Genomic DNA, 21,868 nt, shown 5'->3' with positions numbered 1-21,868 from the left:
GCATCATATAAATAAGACCTAAAAGTTTACTTGAAGTTTTTTATTCAGTCGTAGAAGTCATGCTTAGCAGCAGGTTTCCCAGTTTGAAGGACCCCGCCAGCGGAAAAAGCCCCTCCTTTTATCATCCATATGATAGAATCCTTTAGCACACAGACTTTAAATACTACACAATCTATAGAAAGGCATACACACAGAAATGTGCTCTAAAATCTGGTTCAATCCTAAAAAAAAATACTAGAGTTACATAAAACCTGCAGCTACATTAGAATGCTTGTCCAACAAATTCAAATTTTTTTGACCCCAGATTTGCAAGACAAATTTTCACAGAAAAACAAACACAAACAAATTGTCTGGAGGATGGTTGTGTATCCTGCAGTACTATAGTCCATGTGTGGCTTTTTAACGACTCCATGATTACTCTTGATAACTTCAACCATAATCACATAGAAATGAGCTATGTGTATTTTCACACTCCTGTCAACATTTCTAATGATTATCTAGGTTTTGCAGCTTTTGACAAAAGTTAGAGCAAAACTAACTTTCTGATTTGGCTTGACTGAGAATATGAGCAGCAAAAAGAAATTCCTTATGCATCATGTTAAAGACTCATCAGACTCACATTATAATGGTCTTCTTTGGTAGTTTAGTCTCCTGTTCAGTAACTAAAACAAAAACAGAATAACCAGAATTTTAAAAATACATTTAAATGACAGCAAAAAAAATATTATGCAATAACATGCACATAAAATAATCACATATTAAAAAAGAAATACTAACTCTTGTTGTTAGACTTATGCAGAGCAGTCAAAACACTGAAACTGTTCAACTAAAAGGCAGACAGAAAAGCTCTACCTTCAATGGTGATGGCCTGCTCCCCACTGCGGACCACAGCGGAAGGAACAACTAAATCTGCAGCACACTTGGCACTGCCCAGGCGGTTTGACAGCTGGCAACAGCAGGAAAATATTTTTAGAATCCTAAATATGACTTTCTACTGCTAATTGGTAGCAACTAGCTTCAAATCAATTCTTAGGTGTAAAAATTAAAATAGGATCACAATCAAATCTGCCCTTAGACACCCCCAATGACTAATGCAAACCTAAACAAGAAGTCAATGAAGCTCTAAATCCAGCAAAACCTCCAGACAAAGCACTTAAAAGGATCAGTGACTTATTGTTATTGCAAAAAAAAAATAGTTTTAATAAACTGCAAAATATTCTGCTTGTTATAATAGGTTTTATAATAAACCTAAGAGGGAAAATGTAACTACATTCATTTGAAATACAATTATGCAATTTTCAACTATCCAGAAAAACAAGACAAAAACTAAACATGGGAACAGCAGCGATGTCATCTGATTTTACCTCACACTCATAGTGTCCAAGGTCTCTCTCAGTCAGGTTTTTTATAACCAGAACCAGAACCCCACTACGGACCTCGCTGTAGGTCTGATACTTCTCCTGGTCAGTCAATAGTCGGCCATCTTTAAACCACCTTCAACAAGTACAGAAAGAAAGATAAATATGCTAAATTCAGAAATATCAACACCTTCAATCTTTTTCACATAGTCACATTACAACAACAAACTTCAATGTTTTTTTTGTTATTTTTCCAATATCACTGTGATAAAACAGCACAAAGAAGCACATAAGTGTGAAGTAAAAAGAAAATGATAAATACCGGTATTATTAAAAAAATTTTAAACATAAAAATCTGAAAAGTAACTTCCCGTTACTCTGATGTCCTTAAATCTAGCGCAACCAACCACTGGAAGTCTCCTATTTAGTGTGTAATTTAACATAGAAATACCACTGTTGTGTGGAGACCTCAGATGTGTGTTATTGATTGTTAGTGAATAAACATCATAGTGAACCATGTAAAATTAAAAGCTCAAATATATGCCACAGTTTATAACTGTTCATTGGAAATAGTTGAAACATTTCCTTCTATGTTAGAATTAGTTGAACACTACTTTGGTTGGCCTTTCATTTAAGATTCTAATAAAATACAAGGAAGTTTGTGGTTATAATCTGACTAATTGTGATAAAGTAAAATGATTCAGAGTCCTTTTTAAAAGGAACCAGAATTTTTAAAAGTCAAGAATGAGCAGCATTAGATGTACTTCAGACAGTCCTACCTTATTTTTGGGTTGGGGGCGCTTTGTATCACACAAGTGAACTGAGCATCTTCACCAGCAACAAAGACAGCATTTCTCATTTTATTTACAAAACGAGGAGGCACTGTGTCAAATACACAAAAGGTACATGCGATGTTTAGGTGTTTGTGTCAAAAAATATTCTTCATTTTCTTCCCATTAAGCAGCAAAATCTTCATAGACACTAAGAGCAGTCCACAAAACATTTAAAACACACTATTTTTAGCAGAAAGCAGAGGGCGCCAACTCCCTATTGACTGCACATATACAAAGGGCAGCTATATATTTTTAATCTGGTACTTGTGCAATACAAAATATTAGTGCCCTATCATACTTTGGGAAGGAGGAATAGGGGGTAGAAACATCATTGGTAATATGAAGGAATAGATGATAAAGTCTTCAACTTTGTATTCTCACTCACCTTGAACAGTGACTTTTCCAAGAGTACTTGCATTTCCTGCTGGGCTTGTTGCAAAGCACATGTACTGGCCGGAATCATCTGCAGTCATGTTATCGAGGATCAGCGTGCAGGAGCCATCAGGGTCCTCAATGATGATGTGATGAGGATCTGCCTCTACTGTTCGTCCATCTAAAAACCAAGAGTTTAAATATTAACTGATTAAAAAAAGTCATTGTAAAGATTATTTAATGCGTACTGTGTTTTGTGAAGCCAAGCGAATGAGCACATATTATATTGCAACCGTCTTACCTTTGTACCAGGTAGCTACAGGTTTAGGCACCCCAATAGCTTTGCAGGCAAGTTTAATTGTTTGACCCAACTCTGCTGTGCAGTTTGCCAAAATTTCTACAAAATCAGGTGAACCTGGAAGAATGTTTACATCATAAAAAGTTAACATTTAAAGTAACAGAAAACTAAGAACAAAGTTAAAGAGAATCAAAAAATGCTCTCACTCCATGCAGGCATGCTGTAGCGCTGCTGCAGCTCCCTGAGGTCTCGCAGCCAGGAGTTCTTGATGATGACCGTTCGGGCCTGTAAAGTGTATTTTCTCACAGAGTCCTCCCGTTCGTGCCAGATCTCAAAGGCCCGGTCGTCACCTTCCACCGTTTCGTTCACATCGATGTTATTCAGCTGCACCGAGATGAACAGTACAACAAGAATCATGCTGAGTCTGTGATAAAATATAAAACAAACAGAAAATTATTACTTACCTTCATCATGTTCTTAAAAACATATGCCTGTGTTTCAGTGTTGCTGTCTCTTTTGGGTTTGCAAATGATACAGTAGTTCCTAAAGAGGAAGACATGGCGGTGGTGACCCCTAGAGGATGTTCTAATTCCAGGAGCTCCCTCCCACACTTGGAAAGGTCCCTAGAGCAAGGAAATAATAAGAAGAAATATTTAAAAACAATCAAACACATAAAGCCACCAAAGGCCTGTGTTGCATAGCTACTGATGAAGATATTACCTGTCTGATTGGTTCTCCAAGAACTTCCAGGGTAGCAGGATAGTTCTCGATCAGGGAGACATGGTGGGTGTTATCTGAACGCTGAGGGAGTGCAGACACCATGGCGTACGCCTCTTCCAGGAGGCAGCAGTTCTGGCCGTTTCTTGCCTTGTTTCGGATGAGATCCTGCAGACAGCAGGCAAAGACATTTACAAAGGCTGATTGATAATCAGATATCAAAATGGGAAATGACTTGCACATGAGTCACATACTACATACCCATTTATGATATTAAGAAGGTACTAAACTTAAAGGACTGTCTGTTTGTTGGCTGTTAAAAATGTCACCTTAAGGAAGGCCTTGTACTTCTGAATCCTCTCAAGGGGTTGCTGCAGGTAGGCATTTATGCTTCGAACTGGAGGATCCCCAGGGCCTACAGTCGCCTGCTCTTTCTCAGAGTACTCCTAAAAGAGTAAAGAATTTATGAATTAATATGAAAATTTTTCTGGGAAACAGTTTGGTATTTTTGTGATAGACCAACACAAAATCATATACAATTGTGAAGTGCAAGTAATAAATGTTTTTCAAAATTCCTCACAAATAAAAAACAGAAAATTGTGGCATGAAATTGTACTTGATGCCAGTAAGGTCAATGCTGTGTAGAAGCACCTTTTATTGCAGTTACATTAGTTACATTCTGGGTCAAGTCTACTCTGTATGTCCAGAATAAGAACCAAACATGGAGAAGCATTATTCAGATTTTAAACTCTGAAACAAAAGTTTCTTTAGATCAAGACTTAAAACTCTGATTAGGGATACCTTTAATTAATGATGACAGGAACACATTCATTGCATTGCTTGTTTTTGATGGACTGAGCTCTCCTTCTTTTTTGTTTCTTTTATTATTTCATAAACTAACTCTGCTATTGGCTGGGTTGGATTTCAATAATGGATATCAGAGTAACCCTAACCCTAACCCTAATCTATAAAATAGATTTTTTATTCCTAAAAAAATGACACACCACTTCATAATTGTGTGCTAATATATCCCATACTGTTGATGGTTGTAAAAACGTCTAGGAGATTTGAATATTATTCAAAAGCACTTCATTTATCTAGGATTGCATGTAAATCAAGGTGCCACTTAAAAACAGATACCTTAAAGAAACGATGAATAGTTTTGTCACTGACAGCAGATTCAGCTTGGCTCTGTCCTACAAGATACTGGAGGTAATGTTCAAATCCTTCCTTGTTTTTCAGGAAGCACATTGCTACATCATCATCAGTGTCACAGTCATGCAACTTTGGGAGGAATGTCCTAGAAACAAAATGTGGGAGACGAGGTTCATGAATACAACGCATGTATTTGATGTGGTCCTTTTTATGGTTTAGCAAATATTGCTGGTAATTAAGATGTGGGCTTACTTGCTATGGAAGGACTTGATGTCATCAACGTTTCTGAAGATGGCCTCTTTCTGGCTGCAGATATCAGGTGGAGCATCCGGGCTGTCAGCGTGCTTCATGTGGTGAGAAGTGAAGAATTCCACCTCCTTGATAAACTCGGATTCTCCGTTTATCAGGTCCTGCATCAGCTGGCTGTTTGAATTAAATAACATTTCTTCAGCGTTTCTTTACAGTTTTCACAGTTTTATAGTGACTTTAGATTGTGCTTCATTTACAATAACTTCCGCTTATATTCTCCTTCAGAAACCTCTTCTACACTTGTTTCTGGAAGATCTCCTGCATCCGCTGAGAGCTGGGACAAACATTTATAAATACAAAGTCATCAACAAGCCAAACTGCTGCAGAAAATAACAAGATTAAAAAAAGTCATCCAAACATGTTGATCTGAAGACATACTTTAAGTTTTTTGTCCAAGTAGGCCGGTGACACCCAGCCTTGTCGTGATGGTGTTGTTTTGGTGGGTTTGGTCCGGACCAACCATTTAAGAGGATGAGCTGAGTCCAAGACCTCCACATACTGTCCCTCTTTGAGAGAGATGGAGTCTTTGCTTGCAATGGTGGGATTGTAGTCCGCAGATGCCACATAAATGTCAAACATCTAGGAAAATATGACAAGGCAGATGGTCTCTCATCAGTGATGAAAAGTAATAAAATATGACTTAGTTGCTCAATCTTATTTTTCTATTTTCATTCCAAGTTCAAACTTCTCCCATTACAAATTAATGCTTGCTTTAATCTTCTGCCTATTTGTTCCAGTTGTTAATAGAAATGATCTGTAATGTGTTGCAGAAAAGTCTTTTTTTTTCCTTTCAAGGTTTCAAATCATTTTCAATAAATACTAAAGACAACCTCAAATGCCAAGTCAATAATTATATGCCTTTGTTGTGAAATAGCAAAACCCTGTTTACAGTGGCTACTTGCTCACAGAACAGTCCATTTTGAATGCTATCATTTATACTTCTTGAAGACAAATCAAAATTTGCAAAAGTCAGCTTTGCAAAACCACAGATCAAATATTATTGAAAAATTCTGATTGGTGCATCTCTAATTAGTATTGTTGGTGTCAGATTAGCTGTTGATGTGTATATATCTAATAACTTGTAGTTTTATTCTCAAAATTTAACTTTGTTTGAAGGTGGGTTCCCCCATTACTAATTGTGAAAATTAAATGTTTTTGTAAACTCCTTTAACACAACAAACAAAACAACTCAAATCCAGAGCTTGCACCTCTCCTCTGGCATCTCCATCATCTGACTCTGAGGAGGAATCTGCTATGAGGGAAGGTGGACGAGATCGACCGTGATGGGGAGATGGAGAAGGAGTTTTGGTCTCAGTCATCACTGTCCACACCTGGTACTCGTAGTGAAGCTTGAACGACAAGGTTAAGAAAGATGCTTGAGAAAAAGGGGAAATGTGCACTGCATGCCCTCTCAGTGTTATCTATTGTTTAAAAATTATTACAGTTCTGTAGTAAAACACATTTTGTCGAAGGAGTTGTATTATAAAGTCTTGTCTAAAACAAAATTTGCTGACTTTAACACTTGTACCAGTTCTTAATATTTAGCTTCATAAGTTTAATAAAACTTGCAGTCAGTTCAATTTGACAGTTCTACCAATTACTCATTGTCAGAGTAGACGATGAGTAATTGGTTGTGATGATATCATAGTGATAAGACCCCAGTGATGTTTTAAATAATGACTACTTTGTTTAAGCTGAAATTCTGAAAAAGATCTGCAAGAAACAATTTCTTCTTTTGCCAAACAATGCATTTCTACTGCGTTAGTGGCAACATGCAGATACATACATGCCTGTCAATGAGTTTGTACCCCAGCTGTAAGCTGACAGAGACAATAAATCTTGTTTGAATAGGTGAAAGCATTTAATAAGATTTCAGCTATGAAAGGTAAAAAAAAGAGATAAGAAATCCATGTAGCAGCTGTGCTTTTGTTTGTGAGAAAAAAAACGTCCTTAAATGCATCTAATGATATAGATATTTCTTAAAGAGAAAGAAAATTTATCACATAGTTGTGATGCTGATGCATTTGGTATACATACAGGCAGATTTGGGCCAAGATTTCATCCACTGGAGCACGTCGTGATTCTGTAAGCTGTCTGAATAACAAATTAATTATTGGGTGAACATTTAAATGGGGAAACTGATTAAAATAATGCGTGTTAAGAAAATGGGGTCTGTGTGAAGTTAAGAGAGTTGTTTTATGTATTTAATGAAAAACCAAAGCATGCAGTGAAACAGTAATAAAACACCTTTGTCAGGTTTGGTGTCAGTTCTAAACAAATTTAAAAAATGCATTTTAGTAGCTCATTAATATTACATTAAATTTACACAAAATGTATGGATTGGCAAAGCAAAATGAGTGAAATCCACCAAACCTGACTGGAAGACTAAAGCAATTTGCAAGTAACAGCAGCAGGAGGAGAAACATGCAAACATCAGATGGTGTTTTTCTATACACAGAGAAAACGGGAACATTTTGGAGTTACATGATTTTCCTCCTGAAAAATGTCTCAAGAAAAAAAAAAGCCAATTCTGAATAGGGCAGTAAATATTTTAGGAGTCATAGCACTCTGAAAACATTCCTTCTGGAAGCTTGTTGCATGCATGGTGACAATAAATTAAAAGGCTGGACTTGTGAGAAAACGGCACACAACAATGTCATAATAGTTGTACATGCAAGCTACATCTACCTAAACATTCTGTTTTATTTTGTTGCTTACATTCTACGCTAGCAGGCAGTGAAATTGTACTAGACATCACACAAACTAAAATTAAAAGTGAACATCCAAATACTTTATCAAAACTGCCTGATATCAAATACTTACCTTGTGTGATCTTTGCTGAAACCATTTCGGTGATCTGAGAAGTGAGTTTCATCAGGAATTCCTCTGTGCCAACTTCACCTAAGTAGGGTATTTTACTCTCTAATAGTATGGATAAAAGTACAAGAAAAAAATGACTAAACAAACACCATGAATGCTACAGTATTTTGTATTGCATGACAAAATGTAAAAGCAATCAAGACGTATGGATACTTTTGCTTGACACTTTTTAATATGCAGTAAAAAATGACAAACATTTGATTATTTGCTGCTTGTATTTTATTGTATTTTTACCACTTCCTCTGCCAGCCTCTTCTTGTGGAGGACGAACTGTAATCCCAAGGATCCTAAAAATGAATTCAATTTTACATGTGCATCATATTTGTAGCATGATACAATTAATTTGCATATATATTCAAACTTCAGTATGTCTATTTATCGGCTTACTTACTCTGAAGCTGCAGTATTCTTCTTCAGTTGTGGTGCTGTCAAAAAGGAGAGCAGTATACACTTGTTTATAACTACAAACACTTAGCAGACTTCAGTCAGGTCTGCTTGTTTCTTTTATGCTGTGAAGATACCGCAGCATGATTTTTAAAATCCTTTTATATTCAGATAAAATGAAAAATACAAATTTTTTTCTTACTGTCATCCACCTCAAACTGAGCATTGCAGAGCGACTGCCCTGCTCTATTTGTCGCTATACAGGTGTAGATGCCAGTATACTCTTTGTCTACGTCCATCAGAATGAGGCTGTGCTGGCGACCAGAGCTGGCTATTTTGTATCCTTTAGTATCGGGTTTAATCCACAAGACATCCTCTGATGATTTCTCCTTCAGCCAGGAGACCACGGGAGTAGGAGATCCTAAAAGGGGATAGGTGGAGAACCTGCTAAAATCTGCAAGGAAATTAAAGTGGGGAGGGTGTTTGAAGAAGTTTAAAAGGGGATGTGAACTGACCTTCGACCTTTACAGAGAGAGTGATGCTTGCTCCTTGTTTCACCTTCCTATTGCTGAACCTCTCAATGAAGCGTGGAGGCACCAGCGGCTCCTTAGAATCTTTGTAAAAAATTATTGCAAAGGAAGTTTAGAGATGCTCCTTGTTTAGTCTAATTACCTGTTGCAATTCTATAGTATGAAAAGTAGTTTACCTTTTTTATCCTGTGGCATAATCTCCCCAGGACCTGTACAAAATCCAAATACATGGTTAGATCTTGAGCTCAACGCTGAAGCTCTGTGCCTTACAGAAAATGGTGGATGTGCAGTTTAGGTCTATTTAGGTCTGTGCATACATACTCAGTACTATCAGACGGGCGGATGAATAAGCAGAACCAGCCGCATTGCTGATATAAGCAGAGTACTCCCCCATGTCCTCTCTCTTCACTTCAAGGATCTCCACAGCATGAAGATCTCTCTCTGCTAAAAGCTGAATTCTCTCTGACGGTTGGAGAGGCTGGCTATCTTTGAACCAGTACACCCTCGGTTTAGGAAACCCTAAAAGACAGAAATGCGTAGAAAATATTGCCCTGTTCATCCTCATTGATCTTATGTTAAATTCATCCATTCAGTTCATCTATTCATCCATCATCTTTGGAGAAACGTCTTTTATAAAACTTTGTGTCACTAAATACGTTAAATGAAAAACAGACTTCCCCACTCCACTAAAGAATCCTAAGGTTAAAATTTAAAAAACAAAATTGTTTATTGGCAATTGCAAATTGTAATTTGACAGCTCAAGTTTATTGGTGGGCTCACCTTTTACTTTGAGTTGCAATTTAGCAATAGGTGAACCTGGACTGACATGAACATCATGAAGTTCATGCACAACTTGTGGTAGCTGATCGTCTTCACTTACGGATTCAAATGTTTCAGTTTCCCTACTGGAGGAAAGCATACAGAGCAGTAACAAAAGTTAGCATGTGAACTGAGAGGGTGAATGTCAAATATTCAAATTAATTTATCATAAAACACTTGTACTTACCTGGACACATAACCTTTAGCACTGACATACGATGAGGTCTCAGTGGCATCTGCAGCAGTGTCATAATCTGAGCTGCACGACACTAATAGAGATAATAATATATCTTATTCAACAATGTTTGCTGAAAAGGCATTCATTTTCTTTATTAAAATGTTTGCTTCATTTTCATATTCATTTATTCACTTCTACTTACTGTCAACTCTAAGTTCAGCTTTAGTGGCGGCAATCCCACTGCTGTTTTCCGCTGTGCAGCGATAAACGCCCATGTCAGTGGGCAAGACAGAGGTGATGATGAGCTGGTGGCAGCCCTCTTGGTCCTCATTGATCATGTAATGGTCATTTTCCTCCAACAGCTTGCCATCCTTATACCAGCGAACAGTGGGAGGGGGCTTGCCAATCACAACGCAGTCAAAGCTGACTGGATAGCCATCAGGAACATCCTGACTTTGTAGCTCTGTCAGGAACACTGGAGCAGCTGGGCAACAAGAACAACTGGATCAATAAGAGAAAGAACACTTGACTCCTAGAATGAAAATATACTTGGCATAATTATCAACCTGAAGTATTAATTTTTTTCTACATTTTGTCATTTAACAACCACAAACCTCCATGTTCAAATTTTTATATAAAAAATAAACACCAGGCAGCACATATATCAGATGTGGAAGAGCTTTACATAGTTTTGACTTTTTGTTTCACCTGTAAAAATAGGACTGCTGAAAAATGGTAAATTTGAATGTCAAATTGTTCAGGAAGTGTGAATTCCACAGTCGTAACTGTAATGCTTACCTGGAGCTCCAGTCAATAAAGCAGGAGGCTGTCGATCCTGTGTTGGGGTCTGTGTGCCATCCTGAATGTAGCCCATCTTTCTAATTCGCAGCTCTACTTTGTGAGTCCCTGCTGCTATGATGGCGGTCTCTACAGGTACTCCATGGACTGTGAACATCTCCTGGAATCTTTTAGAGGCAATCTCAGCCTCTGATTGGGAATCAAAGCAAATGTAGATGTAATTTTCATCCTCCCGGTAAGAATGAGGATCCGGGGGACGCAAGTCGCCCTCGTCTGCGCTGATAAATGGTTCCTCCTCAACATCGGGTGGGAGTCGTGTGCGAAGAAGGCGCCTCAGGCGTCTGCTCGCCTGTCTCAGCGACTCATCCATCTCACTACCGGAAGAGCTCTCGGGTTCACTGTCGGCACTGTAACCTATTGTCAGGGGTCGTCGGCCTGATGACTCCCTCACCGTTCCCACTGTCACCTTAGCACTGTGAGACGTCACTCCAAACTTGTTGGTGACCTCACAGGTGTAAACCCCAGTGTCTTTTGTGGTGATAGCAGTAATGACCAGAGCGCAGGTACCATCATTGTAGATATCAATATGATGATGTTTGCCGTCAATCAGCGGTTCACCGTCCTTCAGCCAGCGCACCTTTTCTGGTTTACCTTCTGACACACATTCGAGATGTATGGTGTCATTAGGTTCTTTGGTTTGGTCTTTAAAGACCTCCTTAAAGATGGGACGCATGTCCTTGCGAGCCTTGTAACCCTTAAAGGCAGCTTGAATCTTGATGGCAGCATCTGTCAGCTCAGGCTCCTCCTCTTTTGTGATTTCCATGATACTGGTCTCCTGAGTAGACAGTTGCTTTTCCTCTACTTTTTGAATTATTGTTGTTTTTGATTCAGTCTGCTGCACTGTTTTCTGCTCTACCATTTGGAAATGAGCAAAGAACTTCTCTGCTGTTAGAGTCTCTGCCTCACTGGTTGCTGTTGTTTCAGTCTTGCTGCTCTTTTTCAGGTAAGATACAAGCGAAGAGCCGCCAGTAACAATCTCATCCTCGGAGCTGATGGACTGAACGGATTCTGTCTGTCTCTTGGACACATCGACCTGCTCTTTCTCCGCTGCTGTGATTTCTACTTTTTCTGATGACACAGACTCTTTCTGCTGTTTTTTGCCGCCTTTGCTATTGTCCTCAGGCTGTTCTGAGATGGAGTCCAGAGTGGGCTCTCTGCTCATGCGACGTTTCTTTGCTGATGCGTCCCACAGATCATGGAGTTCCCCTTCCTCAGCAGACTCGGGAGGTAGACTCGGCTGTTCCATTACTTTTGTCTGTTTTACATCTGAAGAAATGACCACAATATGGTTTAAGTTAGAGTACACAGAGCACAACACCACCATGAATGCAACAGTACCTAAAATTATTTGGTTCTGGATAAGCCAAACAGTTCGAATACATTGGCTTTAGGTTGAGACCAGTAAATCAATTCGAACAGTGGAACTCATACATAGAATCATTGTAAACAGAGCAAAAATATTTACAGGGTCTGGTAATTTAAATAGTAATGTCTTATACAGCCAATGAAAACACAAAATTCCGCTTTTGGGTTTGGGTTAAAATATTACATTGAAGAAGTAAAAGTATTTTAGGACACACATGTCAGCCTATTGAAAAGACTGTCCACATGTTTTATAGTATATGAACATAGTACTTGGTCAAGGCTTCTTTTTTGTGAATTTCTGCGTTAATGGAGCGTAAAATGGAGGTCATGACACAATTGTTTTTGTAGTGGTCTTTAGCTGGTATGCATTAAGTGATGCATATCTTGCTCTTGACAATACCCCATAGATTCTCTGTGCAGTTTAGGTCGGTTGGGCTTAATGGCCAATCAAGCATAGTGACACCACGATCATCAATCCAGAAATGGGTATTTGACAGTGTGGCCAGGCGCCAAGCCATGCTGAAAAACAAACCCTACATCTCCATAAAGCTTGACAGCAGAAGTGTCAGGCAGCGCTATAGTTTCCCAGGAGACAGTTGTGCTCACTTTTTACTTGATAAAACATTCAACAAATCCCTGCGAATCACAATATTCTTCAAATCATCACTATCTATATAAACTTCACTCTAGACTTCAAACAACTTTCCTCCTCTTCTTCCAGACTTTCGCATATTGATTTTCAAACGAATTGAAAATTTTCCTTTCATCTGGAAAGAGGACTATCCCCCAGGTTATTGAATTGACTTTGTTACATGGTTCTGTCAAAGCTGCACTTATTCCTGCTGTGTCTGCACCTTTTTTGAAATAATTTTAACTTTCACTTACAGTAATTTCCCATTCATATGCATTGATGCCCATGATTTTGTAGGCCATAATATCACTAAAAAAATTCTGTATTTTCAACATATATATATATATATTTTATTGGTCTGATGTTACAGTCTTATTTCCTGAATTTTGGATCTTCAACAACTATAAGAGATCATTGAAATTAACAGAAATAAATACTTTAAATCTATTACTCTGTGTGTAATGAATCTAAATAAGAATATATCTTTAAAGAGAATTAACCCTCTATGGCATGACTTTTTATTTTTTGGGGGAAAAAATATTTTCCTGCATTCTTTGGGAGCTTGGTGGTCCCTAATTACATGTCAATCATAAAATCGGACTCTGACACCTCCTGGAACCAGATTTGGGTTTGTTGCCTCAGGGTAACATTGGTCTAGAACACCAAGATTTTCTACACTGATTATGAGAAATGAAATACAAATCAAACAAAAACTATATTCATAAAAAAACTTTTTTTTGGACAAAAATATGTCAAAAATCATGCCCCCCAAAAAATAAAATAAAGGAGCAATGTGAGGTACAGATATGTGGTTTGTTGCCTGAGGGCAACGCCATGCCATAGAGGGTTAACATAAACTTTTAGATGATGTACATAGTGAAATGAAATTAATCTTTGACTCATTGAACACAATAACCCTTTGAATCCGATGCTGTGCGCAAAACATAATGGAATCAATAAACCTGGCGTTTCACACCACATCCTTTCTAATAAAAATTTAATTGAGATTCATTCTAAAGACTTTTTTAAGGCATTTTAAAGATGAGTATAATTGAAACATTATTAATAGTTTATTGATACAACAAACATTTAATTGTTAAAATTATCTTATCCTCAATATCTTGTTTGTTATAATGACAGCATCATTACAACATAAATCTTCATGCCATGCAAAACAGTTATTTAGAAGCAATAAGCAAATAGCTATGTCTAATAATTGAGTGTGGAATAATATTTTAGCCAAATGTATTTGTCCACTCACCAAGCTGTACTGTCAGAGGGAGCTCAACAGGCTCTCCAGGTCCAGCTTTGTTAATTGCTGCCACTCTGAACCTGTAACCACTCCCAGGCACCAGTTTTTCCACAACAAATTCTGTGTTGCAAGCAGGTTCAGAATGACATGGAAGCCAGAGGGCGCTGTCTACAAGTCGCATTTCCACTCTGTAGCCAATGATAGGACTCCCTCCATCATGAAGAGGAGTAAACCAGGAGAGAGTGACAGACTCTGTGGTTTTACGGAGGACTTCTGGATCCTCTGGGGGGTCAGGTACAGCTGTTGGAGTGATACACAAAAGGTTGAAAATACACACAAACCCCCCTCCAAAAAAACTACAGATTCATTGCTTCTGTTTATTAAAGTCTTACTGATAATGGTTAGCTTGGCCAAAGAAAGTGCATCCCTAGCTGCAAAAGTAATTTCTTGTTGGGGCATGAGTGGGGCCTGTCTCAGGACAAGGCAATAAGAACTGCCATCAACCCTCATGGCCCAGAGGTCACTGGGTTTGAGTTCAACTCCATTAGCGTACCAGGTCACATCTGCTGCAGGAACAGCCTCAGTAAGCTTAACACAAAACTCAACCCTCTCTCCTACAGCAGCCACTTTGTCCTCCAAACCCTGCATGATCTCCAGTTTCCAGCCTTTAAACAGAAATAAAAACACAAAGTGATGCTGAAAATCTTGGTGATTAAAGCTTACAATGTAGACAGGTTTATTCATGTAAAATTATTCACACAAAGTATATGTATTATTTATGTAAAAATTACAGACTCAATTCCAGAGTTCTAAGTTTTTTTGATTAATTCAGGAAAGACAGAAGGAAAGATGGAATAAACAAAGGAAAGAACGAAGGAACCATAAGTATCGAAGGACAGAGGAAAGACACAATTAGGAAAATAAGTAATGGCACAAGGGAAAAAAAGACCAAATGACATTAATATAGTAAGATAGGAGGGAAAGAAGAAGAAGGACAAAGAATGGATAGATATGCCATTCTATACATTTTGTAAAACACTGAAATTAAATTGCAGACTTTTTCAGCCTGTCTAGAGATCCAGAATTTAAGCAAATTGGAAGCACCTTTGACAGTGAGCTGGGCAGAGGTGGAAGCTGTTCCAGCTTTAAATGTTACTGTGCAACTGTCTTTGTCATGCAGATCTTTCAGGAGCAGCAGATGACGTCGACCATTTTCAAAAGACACAATCTCTGCTTTACGTGATTCCTTCACTGGTTTTCCATCAAGAAGCCAGTGACAGTCTTTGCTCTCAGGGCGAGAAAGGGCACACTCGAACAATGCTTCGCCCCCATCAAATGTTTCCATGTTTTCCAGGCCTTGGACAATGTTAATGGGTTTGGCTAGAGAAGTGGAAAGACAAAAATATAACATTAACAAAAGAAGACGCTTAAAAGATATTTTTAACCAACAATGCTGTAAAATTCAGATACATAAAGCTCTTGTTGAAAAGGGAATACATTTTGTAAAAGCGGCAAAAGATTTGCTTAGGAGTTCGACCAAGACGAGGAGATGTTTTAAAGGCTGTTGCCCTTTCTATGTGGAGGGAAGCTCACCTTCCACATGAAGTGAAGCGACCACAGAGGTACCCTCTGCCTCACAGGAATACATTCCCGTGTCGGCACCGGAAACATGGTTAATGTACAAGCGAGCAACAGTCCAGTCCTGCTCCACTACCACCCTTCGGCCATCAGGCTGCAAAAGCTGCCCATCTTTCCTCCACTGAGCTTTGACTGGCCTGGAGAACTGGCAGATGAACTCAGCCGGTTGGTTTTCAACCACCCAAAGGTCCTCCATATCGTTCACCACCTCAACCATGGGATCTGTGGTCAGGGTGAGGAGTTTTGTGGGGAGTTGAAGGAGGTGATATTGTCAGGACTTAGCCATGAATGATATGACAGGGGCATGCCAAATGATGTAAGGGCTTTGTAATCCCCCAAAACAAGTTCTTATGTTATTATATTTTATAAGATTTTTTGTTTTGCTTTTGTTCCACTAATGCACTTAAGTAAATATGCTGTACATACAGATGGGGATTAAAAAGTCCAACAGTGCTGGCAGCAGATAGGAGAGAAGGGGGTCACAAATAGACAGAGTGCCAATGCTGAACTCATGGGAGTTGCAGGAGAGTTAGAGGTTTTAGTGTTAGGGGCAGTGAAAGGACAGGGTATGTGAATGAGAGCATCTAGCCAGTCTGGATGGGTGGAGCAGCACGTTTTTGCTCTGTTCTCAGCTGAAGTCCAAAATGTAATTCATACATACCACATTAAGAAGAAATTTGCTGGATCTAAACAGCAAACAGATATCGCTCACTGTTTAGAAATGTACAGAGTTTGGGCTGCACTGCTAACTTTATAATAATCACGATTGCCTGTTTTCTGTCTTACTACATCACAACACCATCCCCCCCTGGATTCCAATTATTTATTTTTGCTGTTATCCATCAGAGCATACCAATCAGATTATTACTCTAAAAACTTTTCATCCACTATTTTACAACAAAATTGTTAGCGGTAAAGAGATTCCTTCAAAGAAGAAATAACCTTAGATTAATTAGCAAATAAATAAAGATATCAGTGCAACAAGTAAATTACAGTAACCTTTGTGAATAATATTGACTTCTCATGAGAGGACAGCTAGAGGAAAATATTTCCAATACACTGTTCTTAAACTACCTTAAAGTTCTTAAAGGGGAATTAAAATTAGCTGAACATGAAATTGGCAGCTCAAAGCTTTACAACAACTGAAGATCAAAAATTGGCCATAAAATTCTGAGTATGTCTGGATGAAATATGTTTGACTCAATCAAATCGATTTAGCAGTTTTTTTTAATTAATACTAAGCGTTAAAAAATGTGTAGCACTGGTGGGTGATTAATGAAAATAATGTAGTTGTATTTTGAAAAATCATATTCACAATCGTAATTATCAGTTTGCCATTTCAGCAGCCCAAAATACATCACTTATCCAAAACAAAATACAAATGTAAAGCAAAAGTTTATTTGCAATATGGTTTTTCAGGACCTATCAAATAGCTGTGGAAGTACACTGAACAGTATTTTTTACACCTCTGGTGTGGTGCTGCACCCAGTTGTATGTTTTGGTAATATCAAACCATACAGCATGAAACTCAACAGTATAATTAATAGAATGTAAAACAATCTGGCTCATGCATGATTATGTGCAGGATTGCAAAAATATTTTAAAGTTTCTAAAAAAAATCTATAAAAAATAAAGAAAAATGTCACAAAGAAAAGCAAAATTCACTAGCATTTTTCTAATTTACTAATATTTATTCAAATATTTTGAATAAACATTTCCAGTTGATTTTTGTAAAACACTGACAGCAAGTTAAAGTGTGAAGTCCTAAAAGTGCCGCAATGCATACATTTTTAAATAAATATTTAAAAATCAAAATTAAAATTAAAGAAAAAAATATGTATATACATATGAAATATAAATATTTAATATTTTTGTGTCCAAAAGTAGTTTGAAACATACATTAAATAATTAAATGTGAAACAACTTATCCAATGTCACCTCAATATTGATTTATATAAGTCTTAGTCTACTATGTCTGTAGTTGTTTTATAGATAAATAAAGGCATCTACAATAACTTAAATGTCAAAAATGTATTATTATTCATGAGATATATTTATTAAACAAACTAGGAAGCCAAATTTAAAAACTATGTTCAATATTCAGCTATTCACCTATTCAGCACCATAGAGCAAGTTTCATTTTGGAAAAAAGAAATCCATGGATTCAGAGGGTGGTGATGTAAAACGCTTCAAAACTTGTACAAACCAGGGTTGGGATTTGCAACAATAAGTAGCACGATAACAGACTTTCGTGCTAGAGCACTAGCTGCTCTCCCTGCTCAGTGTCAGCTGTATATCTTTCAGAGTGTGACTGTCAAAAACATTGATAGAAAATTACTTATACTAGTCTTTCTCTGCTGCCTGGCACAAAAAAAACAAGGAATGGTACCAGTTCTTGGTCCTGCTATTTAGGGACCATTGATTTAAACTGTTAACGTTGCTAATCATATAGACCCCAACATCCAGTAGTTTTAGCCCACTGACGAAAATGCTGCATTGCAGCATACAACAATGGAATAACTAAATAAGTGCTAAAATAGTAACTTTTAGTCACACAAAATAATATGTTGGAAATTATCCATTTGATTCCAGTTCTAATTGTTGAATGACACATTTAAATAATTGGTTCTTGATTTGGCACTTTTAGAACTCCATACATAAAGAAAGTCAGAAATATTCTTGTTTAAAATTCTACATTACTGAGATCCTTAAACAGAATACCTTTAACTAAGAGCTTGGCTGATGAGGTTAAGTTGCCCGTTTTGAAGGTGACAGTGCCTGAGTCATCTGTAGCCAGGTTCTTAAAGGTGAGTGTGTGGATAAAGCCCTGTTCCACCCCTATATCAATACAGGGGTTGTTCTCCAGCAAGGTGCCATCCAGCCACCACTGCACCTTACCAGGCGCCCTACCAGAAAGCTGGCAGGAGAACGTTGCCCATTCCCCAACAAAGACGTCAGTGGTCTTAAGACCAGTAACAATGAAGACTTCTTTCACTGTTGAGTGAAAAATACACACACATGCATACACTAAGTTTTAAACAAATTCATTATCAAGCATTGCATCAGTTTGACTGACAAAACCAAACAATTCAGCAGACAGACAGTAAACAATCAAGACAGACGTAGAAGGGACAGCATGGAGACTACCTTGCACTGCCAAAGAAGCTGTAGTGAGCTGTTCTCCTGCATCACAGGTATAGTAACCACTGTCTTCAGGTTCCAGGCTATGAATACAGAGCTCTTGAATGCGCCCCTCCTGCTTCATCTCATACTTCTTACCAGGTTGGAGGACAATACCTCCTTTCCTCCACTCAACACGGACACCTGGCTTAGACACCTCACACTGTAGAGTGATATCATCACCCTCTATGGCGTCCTGGCTCTTGAGCTCTTTCTTGAAGAACACTGGGGCACCTAGCGGGTTAATTAAGTATATCATCAATCGGAGAAGTTGACAGAAACTTACAAAAAGATAAAAAATGCTAGAGTAGGTATGTTGTTCAGGCCTATCTTGGTCCAGTTTTCAACTTAGACAGGAAACATTCTTGTTTTACCTTGCACAGTTAAAGTAACTTCACACTGTGCATCTCCAGTATCACAGATGTATATTCCTGAATCCTCTGGGACCAGGTTGTGAATTCGGAGCTGATGCAAAGCACCGTTCTTCTTCAGGTCATACTTTATACCAGCTTGGATTGGCACATTGTTCCTCATCCACGTGAGAGAGGCATTGGAGTCGGAGATGGAGCAACTGAGTGTGACGATTTCTCCCTCTACTGCTGCAGCATTATGAGGTTTCTCTAATATTACCACTGTAAATATAGGAAACATAAAGTTCAATTGCAGTGATATGTCTTTTTTTAGAGTTCTTGTTCTAACTCTGACTTACATAGCATTAGCATTAAGTTATATATTTTCTGTGCTTTGCTGACATTACGTTTTATAAAATGAATAATTATTGTGAGTGGTAATGCTAATGATAATGAAAAGGACTAAAATGAAAAAAATCTGTTTAATTGTTGATGAAGATGTTTCTGGGCAATAAAACGCTAGAGATACAACGTCATCTATTTTACCTTTGGGTTTCTCCTCGACCAGAAGACAAGCCACACTCTTCTCCTCACCAACGACAAAGGCAACATCACCTGACTCATCTGTGGTTACCATCTTCAGAGCCAGTCGGTGAACTCTGCCCTGAACGCTCATTTGATTCAGATCATTATTTTGAAGGAGGTTGTCTCCAAGCCACCATTCCCCATGAGTGACGCCTACATGCTGACAGCTCGACCTCAAAGATGGCGTCCTGACCAGTGGTCACAGTAACATCATGGAGCTCACGGACAATGCGAACATGCTCTGAGAGTGAATGTGAAGTGAAAAGTGAGGTCAAACGGATCTTTCATAGAGCATCACTTTCTAAATGTTAGTTTAGCACTGAGTATACAAGGTCCCTGTTTTACATTTAAATAACCTGAAAGGACCCTCCTGTACATACTAACTCTGTAAAATGGCAGATAATAAGGTGAAGTTGTTACCTTTAATAGTCAGCCTAGCAGTGCATTTCTTGTCTCCTGTGTCACATGTATATTCACCACTATCCTCCTTGACCAGCTTGTGTATCACCAGGCTGTGAGTGGTAGCTCTCTGCTGAATGGTGTACTTCTCTCCCTGAGAGAGGACAGTTGAGCCCTTCCACCAAGTCACCTTACAGTCAGGGCTTGATGTCTCGCAGGACAGTGTGGTCTCTCCTCCCTCTCTGGCCTCTTGGCTTTCCAGCTCCTTTTTAAAGGATATTGGTGGCACTGCCAGAAAGACCAGTTAAAGAAGATGAGCATTATAAGGCTTTTTAAGTTTTAGGAGGTGAATATGGCCTCCATGTAACACACCATGAATACATAAGGTATAGACTGTACCAAAAAGCAACAAACAACATGCATAACACAGAAGATGACATAGCATAACAACACACTAAGACAGAACATGAAAAGAGGTCTCAGAAAACAAAACTTGGTTGTTTAGAAGGGAACCATAAACTGGTGGACCTGGTCTTTGAACAAAATAAAATTAGCTAAAATATAAAGACATAGTCCAAATGCTTTATTTATCATGAGTGTACATCCATCCATTTTCTGTTCACCCTTAATTTTAACAGGTGTTAGTTCAAGAATGTTGTGATGGACACAGGATCATCACACTGTTAACATATAAACCTGTATTTACCCCAGGCTGTTGACCCAGTTCAAAATCAACTGAGTTTCTGAAATTGACCACTTTACATTTCATGGAACACAACTGGTTATCAGAAATGAAAAATCCCTTCTTTTACAGGTTGGTAAATGGAGCATATGTTAGCACTAACAGGATATGACAACACCACTCTTCAGTGCTGAATCTGTTGACAGGAAGCTAAAATTATGTGAAAAAAATAAGTTTCTCAATTTTAATTATCTCAGTCGTGCAACAATGTGGATTAGAACATTCTGGCAAATCTTTAGACATCTGACAGGTGAGGAAAGGTTTCAGGTCACTCAGCAAGAAGCACAGTCAGAGACTTTTCTTAATAATGCTATCCTCACTAAACACGCTGGATGCTAAAAACAGTTTAAAATGTCCACTGCATAATCATTTTGCTTTTGTTAAAAAAAAAAAAAAAAGAAATCCCGTTTAACTGGCGAGCTGTGAAACGCTAACTGCTCCCTCTCACACACTTTTCCAGGTATGCAAGTGGGTCAATAACTGCGGAGATACTAGGAGAATCTATGTGAAAGAGTGAACATTTTAGAAATATGAAAAAGAAGGAGATATTACAGAAAAGGAAATGGCTATCAGGTTGAAGAGCTCTTGTAGTAATTGATCAACAATATCTCTCACAATAATAAAGATGGAGAACATTGGAGAAAGGTCCAAATGATAACGATGAAGGAAACAATGTGGATTAGAACATTCTGTTTTAATTCTTAAAACTATATCTGCCTTTCTTACCTCTGACTGTGAGAGAAGCAGTGGAGGTGTGGTTTCCTACAGTGAAAGTGACTGTTCCAGAGTCGGAGGCTGTGACACCTCTAAGTGTGAGGCTGTGCACCCGGCCCTCAGACCTTATCAGATTCATTTCATTATTTTGCAGAGGGACATCCTGGAGTTTCCACTGTATCTGTGGAGTCTCCTCATGAGAAAGCTGACACTCAAAGTGGACATCTTCCCCCTCATGAACAACACAGCTCTCCAAGAACTTCAAAATCAGAACCTCAGGCAGCTACAGAGACATTGCAACAGCACACAGATATTGAAAAG

The 21,868-nt window shown here is 38.2% G+C and overlaps 1 protein-coding gene across 1 annotated transcript in view; it reads right to left on the bottom strand.

Annotated features, from left to right (window-relative positions):
• obscnb (obscurin, cytoskeletal calmodulin and titin-interacting RhoGEF b) overlaps window positions 1-21,868 on the bottom strand; it is a 58,988-nt gene that overhangs the window by 3,051 nt on the left and 34,069 nt on the right. Inside the window, 38 exon segments of the mRNA XM_032565936.1 lie at window positions 620-662; window positions 853-946; window positions 1,365-1,494; window positions 2,138-2,240; window positions 2,577-2,744; window positions 2,865-2,978; window positions 3,068-3,245; window positions 3,326-3,484; window positions 3,582-3,746; window positions 3,908-4,024; window positions 4,719-4,878; window positions 4,986-5,156; window positions 5,240-5,316; window positions 5,421-5,621; window positions 6,251-6,355; window positions 6,357-6,391; window positions 7,866-7,964; window positions 8,157-8,209; window positions 8,314-8,347; window positions 8,509-8,727; window positions 8,822-8,920; window positions 9,013-9,045; window positions 9,158-9,355; window positions 9,617-9,741; window positions 9,843-9,924; window positions 10,036-10,317; window positions 10,632-11,957; window positions 13,949-14,239; window positions 14,332-14,604; window positions 15,044-15,319; window positions 15,533-15,799; window positions 18,299-18,571; window positions 18,725-18,991; window positions 19,132-19,389; window positions 19,654-19,798; window positions 19,800-19,933; window positions 20,113-20,379; window positions 21,560-21,830. Of these exon segments, the coding sequence (XP_032421827.1) occupies window positions 620-662; window positions 853-946; window positions 1,365-1,494; window positions 2,138-2,240; window positions 2,577-2,744; window positions 2,865-2,978; window positions 3,068-3,245; window positions 3,326-3,484; window positions 3,582-3,746; window positions 3,908-4,024; window positions 4,719-4,878; window positions 4,986-5,156; window positions 5,240-5,316; window positions 5,421-5,621; window positions 6,251-6,355; window positions 6,357-6,391; window positions 7,866-7,964; window positions 8,157-8,209; window positions 8,314-8,347; window positions 8,509-8,727; window positions 8,822-8,920; window positions 9,013-9,045; window positions 9,158-9,355; window positions 9,617-9,741; window positions 9,843-9,924; window positions 10,036-10,317; window positions 10,632-11,957; window positions 13,949-14,239; window positions 14,332-14,604; window positions 15,044-15,319; window positions 15,533-15,799; window positions 18,299-18,571; window positions 18,725-18,991; window positions 19,132-19,389; window positions 19,654-19,798; window positions 19,800-19,933; window positions 20,113-20,379; window positions 21,560-21,830 (7,292 nt within the window).

Source organism: Xiphophorus hellerii, chromosome 6 (assembly GCF_003331165.1).
Source record: "Xiphophorus hellerii strain 12219 chromosome 6, Xiphophorus_hellerii-4.1, whole genome shotgun sequence".
In the NCBI taxonomy this organism is placed as follows: domain Eukaryota; kingdom Metazoa; phylum Chordata; class Actinopteri; order Cyprinodontiformes; family Poeciliidae; genus Xiphophorus; species Xiphophorus hellerii.
Note: the sequence above shows the minus strand (reverse complement) of the source record. Positions and strands in the feature narration are given on the sequence as shown.